The sequence below is a fragment of the Cupressus sempervirens genome, chromosome 2 (assembly GCF_028749045.1).
Source record: "Cupressus sempervirens isolate cs-2001-9-10 chromosome 2, ASM2874904v1, whole genome shotgun sequence".
In the NCBI taxonomy this organism is placed as follows: Eukaryota; Viridiplantae; Streptophyta; class Pinopsida; order Cupressales; family Cupressaceae; genus Cupressus; species Cupressus sempervirens.
In genome coordinates, this window is record NC_143119.1 from 641,224,990 (window position 1) to 641,244,428 (window position 19,439).

A 19,439-nucleotide genomic window follows, 5' to 3' on the forward strand; every position below is an offset into this window, starting at 1 on the left:
ACAAACGGAGCATGTATTAATTACAAATATTTATTAGCCTCTTTCAAAAGAAAAAATAACAATGTGTTGGATAAAGAGATTGAGGAGGAACTTTTGAAAATATGATTTATATTTCTTGGAAACATAGTCGATTGGGAGGTTTAGGGGTTTTTGGCCTTCCCTTGGAAAGCTCCATTGTTAGTTTTCTAGTGGTGAGGGCCTAATTTGGAAGGAAATGTTCATATTTATCCTTGAGCTTAGGGTGTTTTTGTTGTTACCTTTGGTAATGTACAAGATAGGAAGATCTTATGTGATTACATTTGGAGTTGGGATAACAAGTTTCCGTCATTGTTGAAGCCATAATACCCATAATTTAACCCAATTAAAAAATCTTTCAAAAATATCCCTCTATGGGTAAGGCTTCCAAACCTTCTATTTTAATTCTAGTTTAAATCTTGTTTGGAAGCTATTGGGAATTCTTTAGGTAAATTTATGAGTTTGGATAAGGGATCCCAAAATATTTTCCAATCTACCTATCCACATATTTTAATTGAGGTGGATGCTAGTAATGTTCTCGTTGTGGAGATTTTATCGAAACTTGCTAATGATGAATGGTCACAACAAGTGGATTATGAGGAATTCCTTTCATATGCATAAGATGTTTTGAACCCAAGTATTGGCAGAAAGACATCCAAAGAAGAGTGTAGAAGCTTGCAACATGGTATAAGGATGAATCTCTCAAAAAAAAATTGGTAGAGAAAGAGGAGGTGATAGCTTTAGAGGCTGCTCCAAGTGATGCCACTATGCAACCCAAGCAAATTTTAGTGTTGGAGTCTTGAGAAAAATAGGTGGTGGTAAATGGATTGGAAGAAGAAAGGGTCTGAGTGGAGGCGAGATGTGAGGCTTCAAGGGTCACGAGGGAAGTTGAATCTTGTATTGAGGTCAAAGATTGTCAAGCATATTCTTTAAGGAGGGATATATGGCTGAGGCCACCATTTGTTTAAATGCTAGTAGTTAGTGTTTTTTAGTTGATGAATTTTTTTATGGAGGTAACTTTTACAGGATCTATCTAGCCCATGAAAGAGATTGTGTGCCCTTGTGGTAGGAGATTAAATAGTGTAAAGAGGGATAGTAAGTATTCAAAGGGAAAAGAGATGAGAAGACTAAGAAAGAGGGAGGATTCGACATGATTTTAAGATCATGTTCAAAGCGTAGGACTTTAAAAAATGAATAATGCTCAAACATGTCTATAGGTCCTTTGTTGGTTGCATAGTTCTACTTTGTTGTTGGTTTAGACCAATTACAAATTTGATACTCTTTCACTAAGTTATCCAACTATTACAAGTTTTATAAAACGCCAAAACTAAGGTTTTGATACCACTTGTCAAAAAACTTGCAACCATATTATGACAATTCCTACATAATTCATATAACAAATCAATAAAATAAGTGTTCAATCTACATGCCAGAGAATATACATCATATGCACAAAAGTGTGACAAAAGACATACCTTGAGAAAATCTTCGTGAAGGAAAATCTCAACCTTCAAAAGCATCCACCATTAGGATACTATTCAAATAATACAACATTACAATACCTATGGAAGCATTTGAAAACCTTAGCCATCAACAAGCATTCAAAGTAAAGAAGCATGTAACAACACATCTCATGTGATGTTTTGACCTCCACAAACACTAACATGGCTAACTTCAACAACTATCCTTGTAGTTTCATTTATAGAAACAAGCTCCCACAAAACCACCAAGTGGTATTATAAACCATGTGCTACCTAAACCCTTGACCCCATTAAGTACTTATTAATTTTATTTTCACAATATTGAATAATTATAAGAAAATAATATTAAAATGTGATTCTGACAAGCTTTTGGGAGAAAACAATGTTTATTTTGACTATCAATGTTTTATATCGCACTTAGTCAATCAAGAAAGGGAGTTAAAATTAGACCAAGTGAGATCATAAATGTTGATAATCAGATTATACACAATTTCTTCTCAATAGTTTGTTACAATCTAGATGAAGATTTCTAGAAGTGAATCAAAGTCTAATAGTGGTCTACTCAATTTTAATCATTGAATATACTAGTAGTAGATCATTTATATACCAATAGTTGATATATTTTTACTTATTTTGTTTTTAAGATCCTTGCATATTATTGCTTCATTCGTGTCATTATGTGCATTTCTAGATCTCAGACGTTAACAAGAGGAATACTAAGGCTGGGGCTCACCAAAATACTTTCGACATCTATGCATATATTTCCTTCTGGTCAAAATGTTCATTTTCAGATCTCAAATGTTATCTCGCTAGAAACACCATATACAAAATATGAATTCAAAGTAATCAATTCAGCAAATCAGATCATACCACAATAAATAGATGAGCACATTTAGCCTAAGCTGTATTGAAAATTTTCTTCTAGCTGATATCAAAACATGAATTTCTTGCAACTACACAAACATTTTCTTATTTATCTTCCATTTCGATTGACAAAAAACAATATAGTAACTTTCAAGCTATACATTATTTATTTTAGAAAATTACTGTATGGTAGGCTGTAGCAATGAAAAATAAATTATCGGTGCAGATGAGGCACATGCACAACCACTTAAAGAGTCTGAATGTAATCACCTATTGGTTGGGCATAAGGAATAAAACATTACAACGCATTATGGTACAGGAAATCAGTTTGAACTACACCATCCAATGTCACCGAAACTTGAGCAAAAAATATTATGGCCGAGGACCAAACACAATATGTTCATTCTTTGCTCTCACTCAGCTTTTGGATGAGCACAACAGCAGCTGCGATCGCAGATGCATAAACTGCATTGGGAATCTTCTGTACCACCTTCCCCACTCTTGGTACTTGCTCTGTTGCTCTTTTTGTCATCAGTGCCACCGCTGGAGCTGCTACAACAGCAATTATCAGATTTGTGCTGATCTTAGCTGCTACATGAGATGTAAACTTCTTAACAAACTCAGCAAACTCCTCTCGATCCACTCGACCATCCAGATTTAGATCAATGTTCTGCAATTAACACCAACTTAGATTCTTAAAATCATGTTTTGATTGATAAACATTGAATTATGAACTTAAATTTGATTTTGTAGTTGTAACGATTTTCTGATGTTATAAAAACATATGATGTAATTTATTCAGTATTTATCACATATCTTGACCAATGACGAAGTATCATATTATCAAAATAATCTAATTTTGTATATTCTTCCATCTTTCATTTCTCTGTATATGTGTTTATGTATGTATACCAATTTTTTACTTTAAATTAATATTTCAATCAAAAATATAAATCCTATCCCACATTAAATCTCAATAAACTTCTCTCTATGCCCTTTATATCATTCGAAGCTTGGATGGGTCCTATCTCATTTCAAAGTTAAATGTACTATAAGCCCCACTTTGATTTTGTCAACACCAATATCAATTCTAAATCTATCTATCATCTTTCCACCCTCAAAATTTAAGCAAAAATGATCAGACTATTTTGTAACTGGGGACTATGACAATAATTGACAGTGTATGACCCCCTTTTTATTGGCTAACTTAAGGAAAGAAAGATACCATCGTGTCTACTATAACTTTATTATACTCGGTTATATTTTGGCTTGTTATCATAGATGTTTATATTCCATGTATTTCATCAAAACAATGATTATGTTTTGGTTTATGCTATGTTCTTAGTCTTGAATTGTAATTAGATTTATTGTAATCGAGATGATGATTATGAACTAACTATATTTCTTGAGTGAGTGGTGGTAACTTGTAAACGTGAAACACACGATCATCCTAAAAAGAGGGGGGGAAAGTATCATAAGCATAGGATACAAACATGGTCATGAGCTTTGAGCTAGCTGAGTCTCTAAACTGAGTAGATAGAATTTGTTTTGTAAACCATTGATTGACTTAGATCCTTAGTAGGATTTTAAATTTTTAAGTAATAATTTATTCATAATATTGTTTAATGATTTTAAGCATATATTCTTAACTTCTTTATACGAGGTAGTATACATATTAAGTGGATAGAATTTATTTTGTAAACTATTGATTGACTAGATCCTTAATAGGATTTTAAGTATTAATTTATCCATAATATTATTTAATGATTTTAAGCATATATTCTTAACCTATATATAAGGTAGTATACATATTAAATAGATAGAATTTCTTTTGTAAACCATTGATTGACTTAGATCCTTAGTAGGATTTGAAGTATTAATTTATCCATAATATTGTTTAATGACTTTAAGCATATATTCTTAACCTCTATATATAGCAGGTAGTATACCTAATATGTATAAGCACGTGTATATAAATATGGCCCAAAGTAATATAGCACACAATCGTGTTTGTCTATTGTAACATTTTATTATAATCCTTGTGGTGTCAACTAAATATATATTCTTTATTCTTTTAATGGATTCCGAATTCCATAATGTGGCCGTGTAAATTTAATTTGAGTAATGAAATCAAACTAGGGTGAGATCTAATTATAAGCTACGTCTTAGATTAGGTAGCATGAAACCGATGGAAACAACTCATACGAGTTTGTCATCGAACTAGCATAAAGTATTCAATGTTGAGCGTAATGAAGAGAAATCGCCTCTTAATGTAATGAAAATATTTAAGGTAATAAAAACGAAATTAAATAAAATGAATTTGGGGAACATTTGAGAAAACAGTTTCATACGAAGAAGAGGGATTATTCATTGCCGCACAGAAGAGAAAGGTAGGTCACTCAAAAGCACTTTTCCTCAATGGAAGAAAGGATACCACAGACTGGCAGACACCAATACTATATTCGGGGTCTCTGCAAGCACGTAAATGTTTCCTTAGCTTCAGCATACAGGCAGGGGATAAATTTATCCTTGCTTTCTTTTCCCTTTGTATAAACAGTAAGAAAAAAAGTTGTCTTGAAATCTATTAAATTTGGAAGATTTAATCAGAATTGTTCTTCTACGGCTGCATATGAAAAGGGTTATTTCATGCATTTTTCAGACTAAACATAGACAAAAATAATTAGAAATACTAAAATTACGATTTTGAATACGGATAAGGAATTCGTCTCCTGTCAAGTTTCTGCTAAAGGATTACAATAGTAAATCTGTTTCACAACAGTAAAGGGCCTTAAGCTACCATTTACTCTTCTTTTGGAAAAAAGTTTAAGAGTGCAATAGACTACTTATAATATCACTATTAGGATTCAACTGTGTAGTTTTTTGAGTCAAACTTTGCCAATGAGCATCACCAAAGATGGGTCTTTGAACCACTACCCATGAAACATGTGTTATATGTGTAAAGCAAATGGAGTCGGCTAACCTGTGTGTTATGTCTTTTGCTATTTCGTAAGCTACATGTTAACACCCTCATGAAATAGCGACATGTCGTATTAACTTGTTAACCACGCACGTAAGAGTTGCCCACAAATAGTTGAAATATTTAATATAGCATTTGACTTAGTGAAGCTTCCAGATCTTGGCGCCCATTTTGGTCTTTCAAATTGATTTTTGGACCCTATTTCACTTAGTCTTGTATTTTATGCATTCGATGTATGATTTGTAAGGATGAGAACTGAATGCAGTGAAGCTGTAACAGTCTTGCTGGTGATTAAATAATAAAAGATGACCAGTTTCAACTGTGGGTTTGTTGCGACTGTCATTGATGTTTGTATTCCTTAGTGCTGTATGTGATTGGTATGCTTTGTCTTATCCTCCTATTTTATTTGCTTTTTTATTTTTCCTAACAACTAGTACCAGAGCTATTTTTCCTAACCGCTGGTATCAGAGCTGAAGGTTCAGAGATCTTGGAAAGCCATTGGTTTTTGCAGCTGTGAGATTTTTGCTACAGGCAAAGTGAGGAGAGCAGAAGGTTGGGGATGACTAAAGAAAAATGAAAGATTTAGGTGAATAAGTCATGTTCACATCCTGTAAAGACCCAAGGAGAACTTTTTGTGTTCGCGTCTTGCAGAGACATAGGGATAACCAGTCGTATTTAGCCTGCAGAGGCAGAGCAAGCAAGAGTACAGTGTGGCTAGAGAGCAGTTCAAGCATAGGTAACCAGAAACTTGTGAAGAGTTTGCTGAAGGGTTGTGTTTAAGTGCAATGGAGTCAACAACATTAAGTGATATGGAGAAGTTAAATGGGGCTAACTTTTCTCTATGGAAATCCCAAATGGAGGACATATTGATTTTGAAGGATCAATATTTGCCAATCAAAGGAGTGTCAAAGAAACCCACAATAATGACAGATGAAGATTGGAAGAAGTTGGATGGAAAGGCTATTGCATCCATCCGTCAATACTTGGCCAAAAATCTGTATTTTAATGTTGCTGGAGAGAAGACAGCAGAAGAGTTGTGAGAAAAGTTGCATGATTTGTAGAAGAACACAAGTTCAAATAAGGTTTTCTTGATGAAGAAATTATACAACCTCATGATGGAGGGTGCTTCAGTAGCAGAGCACTTAAATGAGTTCAATATAATCACCAACCAACTTGCCCCTGTTAAAATTGTTTTAGATGATGAGATGAGAGTCATCCTACTAATGTGTTCCATGCCAAACAGCTGGGAGAGTTCAATTGTAGCCATCAGCACTTCTGCAATAGTATGAACCTGGAAGTTTGATGATGTTTGCAGCAACCTAATGAATGACGAGCTGAGAAGAAAATCTATCACAGAAAGTCAAGGAGGAGAAGCATTGAATACAACTAACCGTGATAGAAAAATGGATAGAAGCCAGCAAGGCCATTCAAGGCCAACAGACAGATCAAAACAAAGAAGAGGCAAGCTGACTTATTTTCATTGTGGAAAGCCAGGCCACATCAAACGGGAATATTGAATTTTGAAGTGAGAGCAAAAGGATCAAAAAGTGGGCAATGGAAATAAGAAATAAGCCAACACAAATGAAGGTGAGACCACAGTTGTAGTTTCTAATGATGACGTTTTATTTACTGTTTCGACGGAAGATGTATGTTTGTATACCTTTAGCTGTAGCATTGATTGGATTCTTGATTCTGGAGCATCTCATCATGTTACCCCAAATAAGGATAACTTCATTGTGTATAATTCTGGTAATTATGGTGGAGTGTATTTGGGGGACAATCATTTTTGTAATATTTTTGGAGTGGGAAATGTCCAAATCAAGACAATGGATGGGCAAAATATTTTGTTGGGACAAATTAGGCACGTCCCAAAGATGCGTATGAGTTTAATCTCTATGGAAGGGTTGGATGATGAAGGCTACTCTACAAGCTTTGGGAAAAGTGGCTAGAAAATTAATAAAGGGGCATTGCCTGTGGCTAGAAGATCCAAGACAGGAACTTTGTACACTCTAAGTGCAATTGTAGAGAAATCAAATGTTGTTGCTGCTGCAAAAGAAGAAATTACAGCAGATTTGTGGCATAAGCACTTGGGTCATATGATTGAGAAGGGCCTAAAAATCCTCATGGACAAGAATTTGCTGCCAGGTTTGAAATCTTATAACCTTGATCTTTGTGAACATTGTATTTATGGTAGGCAGCGAAGGGCTTCATTTCTTAGGGATGGTCATGAGAGGAAAACAAGTTTGTTAGAATTGATACATTTGATGTATTTGGGCAGTAAACATTAAATCATCAGGGGTGCCGCACACTTTGTCACATTCATAGATGATGCATCTACAAAAGTTTGGGCTTACCCTATGAAAAGCAAAGATGAGGTATTCAAGATATTTCAGAAGTTTCAAATTGTTGTTGATAGAGAGTGTTTAAGAACACACAATGGTGGAGAATATTGGTCTAATGAATTCAACGAGTATTGTAAAAGGTTAGCACAAAGCATGAGAAAACAGTCCCTCTTACTCCTCAACAAAACAGGGCTGCTGAAAGAATGAATCGTACAATTTTGGAGAGAAGGTAAGGTGTATGCTGTCAAACTCTGGATTGGAAAAACACTTTTGGGCAGAAGCATTAAGCACAGCTTGCTACCTCATAAATCAGTCTCCTACTACAGCCTTGGACGATGGCATTCATAAAAAAGTTTGTACTGGTAAGAGGGTAAATTATTCACTTGAAAATCTTTGATGTGAAGCATTTGTGCATATTCCCAAAGAGAATAGAAACTAAGTTAGATGAAAGATCCATGAAATGCATTTTCTTGGGGTATGCGGATGGAGAATTTAGTTATCGTTGATGGGATCTAGTCAAACAAAAGATTGTTAGAAGTAGGGATGTTATATTTAATGAGTTCAAGATGTTCAAGAGGACTATAGGAAATATGGAGATAAAGAAAGTTGTTGATAGGATTGTAGAATGGCAAGAAGATATCCCACCAATGCAAGAAATTGGACAGGAAAATCAAGTTTGCAATGGCCAACAAGAAGAGAATGAGAAACAACAGCAAGAAATCTTGCAAGAGCCCATACAGGAAATTCATGTTGAACAACAACTGGTTCACGAATCAACTAGACCTCATAAGCCTTCACAAAAGTATATGCTCTCGGATTATATATTGTTAACTGATGAGGGTGAACCTGCTGATTTTCAGGAAGCTTGTGAAGATGAACACAGTAAAAAATGGAAGAAAGCAATGGAGGAAGAAATGGATTCCTTGCTGCAAAAAGAAACTTAGGAGTTGGTCAAACTTCCACAAGGAAGAAGAGCTCTAGAAAACAATTGGGTATACAAGAGCAAGCACGAGGGTGATGGGAACAATAAAAGATACAAAGCAAGGTTAGTGATGAAAGAATTTTCTCAAAAAGAAAGTATAGACTTTATTGAAATTTTCTCACTTCTTGTTAAAATGTCATCCATTAGAATTATTCTTGGTCTTGCTGCTGCTCTAGATTTAGAAGGTGAACAATTAGATGTAAAGATAGTCTTCCTTCATAGTGAATTGGAGGAAGAGATTTATATGGAGCAGCCACAGGGTTTCAAAGAAAAAGGTAAAGAAAACTTGGTTTTTAGGTTGAAGAAGAGCCTCTATGGGCTGAAACAAGCACCCTGTCAATGGTATAAGAAAATTACTCCATTCATGTTGGAACATAGTTTTGAAAGGTTAGAAACTGATCATTGTGTTTATGTCAAGAGGTATGATCAAGGAAAATACATTATATTATTGTTGTATGTGGATGACATGTTACTTGCTGGACATTATAAAAATTTGATTAACCAACTCAAGGAATTGAGTAAACAATTTGCAATTAAAGATTTGGGACCAGCACAACATATTTTGGGCATAAAGATTATTTGTGATAGAGAGAAAAAAAGATCATAGCTGTCACAAGAAAAATATATTGAGAAAGTTCTTGACAGGTTCAATATGAAAGATGCCAAACCAGTTAGTACACCCCTTGCATCCCACTTCAAATTGAGTAGAGATTCATGTCCTAGTGATGAAAAAGAAAAGATTGAAATGAGTAAAATTTCTTATGCTTCAACTGTTGGCAGTCTGATGTATGCCATGGTAAGTACTCGACCGGATATTGCACATTCAATGGGAGTTGTGAGCAAATTCCTTGCAAATCCAGGCAAACAACATTGTTAGTACACCCCTTGCATCCCACTTCAAATTGAGTAGAGATTCATGTCCTAGTGATGAAAAAGAAAAGATTGAGATGAGTAAAATTTCTTATGCTTCAACTTTTGGCAGTCTGATGTATGCCATGGCAAGTACTCGACCAGATATTGTACATTCAATGGGAGTTGTGAGCAAATTCCTTGCAAATCCAGGCAAACAATATTGGGAAGCAGTAAAGCAGATTTTGAGGTACCTTAAGGTTACTAGTCATTGTTGTTATGTTTTGGTAATTATGATGTTGTGCTTAAAGGTTACACAGACTCAGATATGGTTGGAGATGTGGACACTAAAAATTCCACCGCTAGTTACCTATACACTTTTTTTTCAGGTGTTGCAGTATCTTGGTTGTCTAGACTATAGAAAATTGTAACTCTCTCAACAATGGAAGCTAAATATGTAGCTGCAACAAAAGCTTGCAAAGAGATGTTGTGGATACAACAATTCCTTGGAGAGTTAGGAGTAAAACAAGATAAATGTGTTGTATTGCGACAGCCAGAGTGCCATTCATTTGGCGAAAAATCCAGCATTTCATTCACAAACCAAGCACATTGACTTGAGGTACCATTGGATTAGGCAAGTGCTGGAGGAAGGATAGTTGCACTTGGAAAAGATCCATACGGATAAGAACCCTGCTGATATGTTCACAAAATCCTTGCCAAGAGGTAAGCATGAGCTGTGCGGAGATTTAGTAGGCCTAGGGTGATTAGATTGTCACTATTTTGTTTAATTATACTTCATTTGCTTCAAGTGAGAGAATGTTATATGTGTGAAGCAAATGAAGTCTGCTAACCTGCGTGTTATGCCTTTCACTATTTCTTAAGCTACATGTTAACATACTTGCAAAATCACGACACGTGTTGTTAACCGTGCGTGTAAGAGTTGCCCGCAAGTAGTTGAAATATTTAATGCAGCGTTTGACTTAGTGCAGCTTCTAGATCTTGGCGCCCAATTTGGTCTTTCAAATTGGTTTTTGGCACCCTGTTTCACTTAGTCTTGTATTTTATACATTCTATGTATCATTTGTAAGGATGAGAGTTGAATGTGGTGAAGCTGTAACATTGTTGCTGGTGATTGAATAATAAAAGATAACCAGTTTCAACTGTGGGTTTTCTGTTACTGTCATTGATATGCTTTGTTTTATTTCTCCTCTGTTTGATTTGCTCTTCTATTTTTCCTAACAACTGGTATCAGCGCTTTGTCATTTTTCTTAACAACATGGGTCAATGAGTTTGACTCAAAAACTACACAGTTGAATCCTGATAGTTATGGTCCTTAAAAGGAAATTTGCATTCAGCTTCTCATTAAGCATATACTACAAAATTACTAAATATCATTGTTGATCAGACTACAGACTATGACCGAGGTTATATATGTGCACAGTTGTAGTCCAGCAGTTTAATAGAAAAGACTTAATATTACTCACAAGTCTGTTATAATTTTTAAAAGAAGTCCATTTTGAAAATTTTTGAATAAAATCAAAGAATTAGAATCATGAAATGAAAGGGAACCTCAAACCTTGTATATGAATATGAGTGCTAGTACACATAATTGGTGTGTAGAGGGTTATATGGTGAGATGGCATGCACGTGCATGCATGAAAAGTGTAGAGACAACAACACATTCATGAGAGCATGCAGAGCTAGAAGTGTCACTAACCCTATACATGCCAAGAATCTATACCATCCAAGAAAATGTTTAATAGCTGGACAGCCTAAACTCCATGCTATCTCATTGTAGAAACTGTAAAACAGCAACCTTCTCGGTTATACCATTAAACAACCAAGAACAATAGGTAACTATTGCTGGTTACAATTGACAATTGTGATAAAAACAAGAGACGCAATGCATCAAAGTTCCTGCCAATAATTGGAGGAGGAAAATGGAGATTTATAGGTAGAAAGGAAGGATATGAAGAGAGAGCTAAAAAAGAGAATGGTATATTATTATATGGACAATTAAAGGTAGAATGATAGAGAGAGTTGAAGGGAATTTTAAAAATATTAATAATTATATTATTTAATAAATATATAAATAACAATAGAAATTATATTATATGAATGAACTAGTCATCTCTACCAACTCAGTTATAAGTTGAAATATTTGATTTAAAAAGAAAAAGTTGTGGATTGCTTAATTCAAACTACCAAAACATCTAATTAGTTTGATAAGATTGCAAAATAGTAGCCACTAAAATGTAGTGTAAACTTGAAGAAATAACATTTTACAAATGACAAAAATAAACATCAATGTAAAACTAATCAATATATTTAAAATAAGAAATATAAAACATTTAACTCTATATTTAGAAAAATAGATAGTGATAATTAATATTGATTAGACATTCATTTGCGAGGTGGAAGATAAAAATGATTATTTTTTTTAAAAGTTAATCCACTCATTGCAAATGTGGAAAAGGTAAAGTTGTAATTAATGCATGATAGACTTGTTAGAAAATATTTGTATTTCCTTACAAATGACAAATATAAACATCAATGTAAAACTTAAAAAGTTAATCCACTTGTCACAAATGTGGAAAAGATAAAGTTGTAAGTAATGCATTCATTAATGCATGATAGACTTGTTGAAAAATATTTGTATTTTTGTTGGGGCATTTTCTCCCTACCAAAAATAGTATGGTCCAATAGAATGAATGAAAAATGTGATTTATAAAATAATGAAAAATTAGAAAAAGATATAAACATTTCAAGTTTCTTTTAATCTTTTAAATCCTATGAGTTGATTGGTTAATTAAATTGAAAAATTGAATTGAATGATTCCAATACTTTCTTGCCGAAGGCAGGAACTAATAATTGTAAAAGTATTTAAGAACTTCATTTTTTGTTAAGTTCCTATTTAGGACTAAATAAGTCATGATTCAAGTGTGAACTTCAACTAGCTTTACCAAATTTCATCCAAGATATGTAACCCAACTCAGATAGGGTGACGAACTTGACTGCAAGTCTTAAATGTGCTAGCAATTAGAAAACTTGCCCAAAGTACACTAAGTTATGTCGGTGTGTGTTAGTTCAATTGCTCCAGATACATTACCTAGTTAGAGGTCATACTAGTTAGGTGTATCTATAGAATAAGACTGACTAGATTTATGTAGGAACATACACCAAATTCAGACAACTTATCTCATCACCATATTTACAACCAAACGAAAGAGAGCTCGAGACCCGGCATATGTCAAACTAGGTAGGGTAATGAACCGATATGACTACTCTCAAAGCTCTCCGCTTTCTAACACAAACTTTTGAAGAAGCCTTAAATAGGTTTAGAAGGCAATGACGTAAGTGGACACTATAAGAAGAGCAGTGGTTAGGGCATTAATAAACCATCTTTTGAAACCATGTATGTAGATATAGTTGGATCTAATAAGCTAGTAGATCACTATATAACTGCCCCGGGTTATAGTTATTTCCATACTTGGGGTTAAGAGGGTCAAGGAGAGCCTATTCCAAGCAGTGAAAGCAACTCTTAGATAAAAAATCTTGAATGTATATAGCCATGTAAATGTGATAGCAATTTTGGCCATGAATGTAAATATAAATGTATATGTAATGAGAAATTTTGGTTGTAAATATAAAGATATAAATTTTGTTGTGTGTAACTTATGTTCTAGTTAAATTTCATTGCATTAACTAGTTTTAATTTGTAACATAAGCTTGGTTTAGATTAAAGAGTTAATAAAAATCTTTTATTACAAGTCAATTGAAGAAAACTTGCCTGGACAACAAGGAACAACAATAGTAGGTCTGGACCTCAAATACACCAACTGGGAAATAGGATAGTCTTTTACTAATGATGCTAGAGACTCAAACACGACTTAGGTATTTTGAATAGCGAATAGGAAACCTCGATGAAAACAGAGAAAAGTAAACAAAGTCTTAGATTAGGGGTAGAGATGATGGGCAAGAGCATACCGGTGAAAATAGGGGGAATATGAAAATAGGGGGAAACAATCTCAGACTAAATCCTAGATTAGTACAAAGAACTCTAGGATTGCATTTATGTAAGAAGATATGAAGAAACTTTAGCCACCCGATATGATGGGGATGTTGTGGAAGTATGGCTGACTAGGATGGAAAAGTACTTTAATATTTGAGACTAGACTTAGACCCCGAAAGTAGTTTGGGGAACCTATCAACTAACAAGAGAAGTTATTGGTTGGTGGGAAAACAAGAGGGCAAAGTTAGGTCTTAAGCCTACAAAGGTCACCTAGGATAAAGTTGTAGAACTGTTTAGGCTAAGATGGTTGCCTCAGCTCTTCTATGAGCAGAAATTATCAGAATTCCAAGACCTTAGGAAAGAACTCTCTGTTGATGAGTACTCCAAAAAATTCAAATGACTACTTATGTATGTTCCCCAACTTCAAGAAAATGAGAAATTCCAAATGCGGAAGTACATCATGGGACTTAATAACCAGATGGGTGGCCTTGTGGACACTCTTGCTCCAGCCACCACAACTGAAGCCTATGAAAAAGTTGTTCGGAAGGGGTTAAAACTCAAAAAAGATGATACCATTAGGGACAAAGTAGATGAATATGACTCAAATAACAAGAGTTGGAAGGGATTAAGAGATGATCGACAAAATTCTGGAGGGGACCAAGAGGGGTTCTCTAATGCCAAAAGGGACAATAAAGCAACACACAAGATAACTAAGAAAGGCACACAAGATAACTAAGAAAGGCCCTCTAGTTGAGTGTTGCACTAGTGGAGGCAAGCAATGTGCCAATCAATACTCGAGCACAACTCAAAGTGGGCAATCACCGAAAGTTTCGCTACCTAATCAACAAATAGCATTTTAGTAGAGAATCCATACAATACTGGATGATAAGCAATTAGAGTACCAAATCACTACAATTTTAGTAGAGAATCCATGCAATACTGGATAATAAGCAAGTAGAGTACCAAATTACTACTAGCAGGTAAAGGAAGCCCTAAAAAGTAACCCTCAAGATCATAAATATGATGATTTCAAGTTTGAACCATGTGATTTGTTAAGATGCGAAGGCATAATAAGCAAGTAGAGTACCAAATTACTACTAGCGGGTAAAAGAAGCCCTACAAAGTAAACCTCAAGATCATAAATATGATGGTTTCAAGTTTGAACCATGTGGTTTGTTAAGATACGAAGGCAAAATGTATGTGCCAGACTCGTCTAAATTGAGGAACCTTGTTTGGAAATAAGTGCATTCTACACCATATTTTGGGCATTTAGGAGTCACTAAACTCCTCACAGATGTTAAACCCCTACATTTCTGGAAGGGCATGAAGAAAGATGCCGCAAGATTTGTACCTAGCTGTTTTGAATGCCAAAGGGTAAAAGCAGAACACCAACATGTCGAATTGCTACAACCTCATGTTGTGCCAAAATGGAAATGGCAAATAATTAGTATAGACTATGTCCAAGGATTACCCATGTCTTGGAACAAGCATGATGCCATTTTAATAGTGGTCGCTAGACTCACTAAAGGAGCCCACTTCATCCCTAGAAATTTAACAGATGAAGTGTCTGTTGTAGCACAAAAAATTATCCAACAAAATTTTAGACTCCATGAGGTACCTGAAAAGATTATTTCAAATAGGTATGCTAGGATGACATCCAGATTTTGGCAAACTCTGAATGCAGCCCTAAGTACATAATTGAACATATAGTACAACTTATCATTTAGATATAGATGGCCAAACAAAATGGGTAAGTCAAATTCAAGACTCTTCTGATTATTTGCCTCTAGTTGAGTTCACTTGTAACAATGCATATCAGTCATTCATAATGCATATCTGATTATTTTCGAAGTATTGTATGGAAGGAGGTGCAAAAATCCTATTAGCTGGAATAAGCTAGAAGATAGGATAATCCTCGGTCCAAAAATGCTTCAAAAAATGGGAAGGTAGGTTAAACTGATCCAACAAAAGTTAGTCGAAGCTAACGATTGGCAAAATAGCTATGCAGGTGCAAAGAGAATGCCTAGACATTTTGAAGTGGGAGAGAAAGTAATCCTATGAGTTAAACCTCAGAAAAGTGCCATCAAATTTGGAAAGTCCTCCAAACTAGCACCTAGATATGTAGGACATTTTGAGCAATTGGAAGTTATGAACCCAATTGCCTACAAGATTTCTCTACCTCTAGCTCTTGCCCAGTTGCATGATGTATTTCATGTTTCATATCTTAAAAAGTATGTACGATAGATTGGAATTCCTTGCAAATACAAGACCCAAGTGTAATCGTGATCAAGCCCAACAAAGTGCTCGAGGTATGTAAGCTTCACTTACCAAACAGGAAAGTCAAGCAATGTCATATCCAATGAGATCACTACACTAAGGATAATGCAACTTGGGAGGATTTTGATGAAGTCCACCAACAATTTCTCTATTTGTTTAATGCTTTCAACAGTTGAACTATTTCTAAGCATTGGATACACAATACTTTTAATGATGTAAATATTGTGAAATTTCAATCATCGTGGGCAATGATTCACAAGGGGAAGGAAATGTCACATACCTCTTATTTAATATTTTGAAGAACTAATACATGAAAGCTTGTTTTACAAAGAGTTTTTCAATATATGAAATCTTATTTTACAAAGGTGGGTATTCATCTAGTGAGTCTATCAGTAAAATCCTTAAATCAGAAAATAGGCCACAACTAGGTCCTCTTAGTGATAGTTTAATTGCTAGACGATATAGTGATAGGCCTCAAATCATTCCTTGTAATCCTCAAAACTTTATTCTATGAATATCAACGTCACTTGAGAGAACTTCTAGAAGGGCTTATGGCCTAGCCACACCTATTCCATTGAATATCAACGTCACTTGAGAGAACTTCTAGAAGGGCTTATGGCCTAGCCACACCTATTCCATCATAGAAAGGACAAGAGAAGGCACCACATTTCCAACACAACTTTGGCATTCTGAAATAATCCTGGGCTTCTATTCTGCCCTAAAGAATCTCAAACAGATAATTAAAACTGAATCTAATGATAATCACTTAAAGAGATGACAACAATAATATCTAAATTTTAACAATTGATTCAAATTGAAAACTTAACACAGGAAATTATACAACTGCTACCAAATGCAAAGACTTATTGATTCAAATCTGAGATAAACAAGAAAATGTTGGACCTGGCATGAGACTCATGAATACTGATTATGAAGGAAGATTATAATGTTCAACAATAATCGCTTATGACTCGGCTTGATCATCCACTTGCCAGGTTACCATTGCTCACAAGCACTTATAATGGACAATGGTATGATCAGCAACACCAGGTTTTCTGTCACTTGGTATGGAACTCTATTAATGCCTTACTTGTTGTTTCAGGTGTGACAACCCTCAAATGATCATTATTTTGCTAATAATTGCCTTGGATGTTGCAAAGATGTCTTCAAATGTCAAGATTTCCTTGTGCAAAAATGTTTCCACTTCAGATCTGGAAATTAGTGATTGTAGAAGTGTTGTAGATCTGGACAAAGTTGCTGCCCAGGAAGTTCCCCTCTCCCATGTCCTAGCTGCTCCCTAATGGTGGTCACCAGATCTGTAGGCAATTGGAAATGAACTGGATTGTAATCACATTTTCTATGGACTCTGTAAGTTGGCAAAACTTCTGCAGATTAGCAGACCAAATCCTTGAAAATGACTCACCCACACTAGTGTGCGGAACCCAGAATCAATGCTCAGATTGCCCATGCCTCTGCTGAATCTTGAACCTATTGAGCACCACACTCGAGGGCAAGATGATGAGCTACAGAAAAGTGGGTTGTTTCACTTCTAAATTGCCTTCCCTTTGATGTGCCAAGTGCAGAAATGTATTTCTCACAATCATCCAAGCCTAAAATTAATTTAGGGTGAACAGATTTTAAAGTAAATTGCAATAAGAAATAAAAAATGGTTAGGGTTTTCATTCCATCCTCCTCAAACATACTAGGGTTTTGTCTTACATGTGTAAACTGGAAAGTCATCCCAAATACCAAGCATACTTGCTAGAGACCAAGAAGGACCAAGAAACAGGTGTTCTTCCAGACAGGCAAATTGAATTTTCACACCTGGCTTAAAAATAAAGTTCAACACCATAAGCAATGTTCAGAAACACTTTTACAAAAAACGTGCTTTTGGTCAACCTTAGGAAATTGGAGTAAAGCCAATCGACCTTAGAAAAAATTAAACATGTTATCCTCCCTCTCCAAGATTACTTTTCCTCGTGCAATCCCAGGATCAAATGCTCAATATCTCCAATCCTTTCCATGAAGCGACCTCGAGAGTGAGATTCTTCCATTTCACGAAATATTCTAGAATAGCCTTATTCCGCAACTTCTTTTCCCTCTGATTAATGATGGCTTTAGGCTCTGAAGTCAACTTTCCTTCATCATCAAGTGGTGGCAGCTCTAATGGAGTAAGCTGCTATCTCAGGATCTTCTTAAGGCATGACACATGAAAAATATTATGAATTTTGTTGTTCTCTAAAAGCCGTAGTTCATAAGCTATCTCACCAATCCTCCTTGTATTCAGGTCCATGAAATTGTATCTTTAACTCCTCAGAAGATTTGACTGCAGGGTTGTAATCTCACCTCAAAAACCTTCTTCGTTCAGTGGTAATCAGCATACAACTTTTCCTGGTTTTGGGACTACAACAGGTTTTGTTTTAGTGACTTCGAAAAATCCAAGCTTTGTTGAATTGTAAAAATCTGAGTCTCAAATAATTCCTAGTCCTATATCCTCTGTACTTCGCTACTTAATTTAAAACTCAGACAGACTGATTGAAAGGAAATGATGTCAGAAATTAAAGAACAATTAACCATAAATGCAAAAAGATTATTTATATGTCAACAATTTAGATTACAGAGTGCCAGTAACAATATGCACAACACGGGTACGGAGATTACATTGCAAAATATGTGAACATAAAATAATTCTGATTCTATCGATTTAGAGAGCTATTAGATCTTATCATACCATGTATTGGCACAAGTGATATATTTGTCAGTGGCCAGTCTGTATGTTGAGGCTACCCTGCTATTCGATCTGAAGGCACATAGGCTTCATAGGCTAAGGCAAGTAGGTGCATTGAAGTCGCACCGCATCCCATTGGCAATCTCTTGCCATGCCGGTGCTTGAGGCTTGCAAGCCTTTGATATCATTCTTGAATTCAATCCAAAATTATGCACTTGAAACCCATCAATCTCCTCTGTGTGTTGGTCCCCTTCCAGTGTGTCACCTCTTCTGTAACCTCTCAATGCCAGAAGAAGATTGGGAAGTAATAAGATGTGTATCTAGTGCTTAGGGATTTAATAAAAGAGGGTGAGGCTTTCGTCCTACCACACATAGCCTCTAAGGATTTCGTCTCAGACAACCAACCATGCATAAAGCAATTTGTCATACAACATTCAATGCCTTCGAGTGGGCTCTTCCCTACCATAAATAGATGATGACCAAGTAGGTTGGCCTCCAGAAGAAAATAAATATTCTAAACAAGTCAAACCCATGGAGACAATCTTACTTAATATTATTGAATTATTTAAGAATCTTTACAAAAATAATTAATATTTAAGGTTTAAGAATACTATTTTTGTTGGCAAAAAGAAACAAAATAGTTTTGATTATTTGGTGACATGACAGTCTTTCACTCCAAGATGTTACTTGTCCTCAAGCAACTTCATATTTGGATGCTCAAAGACTTCTACTCCTTCCCACATTGTATGCTCCATTGGTAGATTCTTCCATTTGACAAATGATTCTAGAATGATCTTGTTTCTCAACTTCCTTTTCGTCACATTCAAGATAGTCGCAAGTCCAAGAATCAACTTTCCTTAATCATCTCTTCTTGAGGAATGAGACATGGAAACCATTACGTATTTTGCTCTT

At 35.1% G+C, this 19,439-nt stretch overlaps 1 protein-coding gene across 1 annotated transcript in view; it reads right to left on the reverse strand.

Annotated features, from left to right (window-relative positions):
- Positions 1 to 2,439: 2,439 nt before the first annotated feature.
- The window catches only part of LOC149575000 (uncharacterized), a 72,062-nt gene continuing 55,062 nt past the window's right edge, over positions 2,440 to 19,439 (reverse strand). The window contains exon 4 of the mRNA XM_089814850.1: positions 2,440 to 3,030. Coding sequence (XP_089670976.1) covers positions 2,761 to 3,030 — 270 coding nt within the window. The 3' untranslated portion in view covers positions 2,440 to 2,760. The remainder of the gene's footprint in view (positions 3,031 to 19,439) is intronic.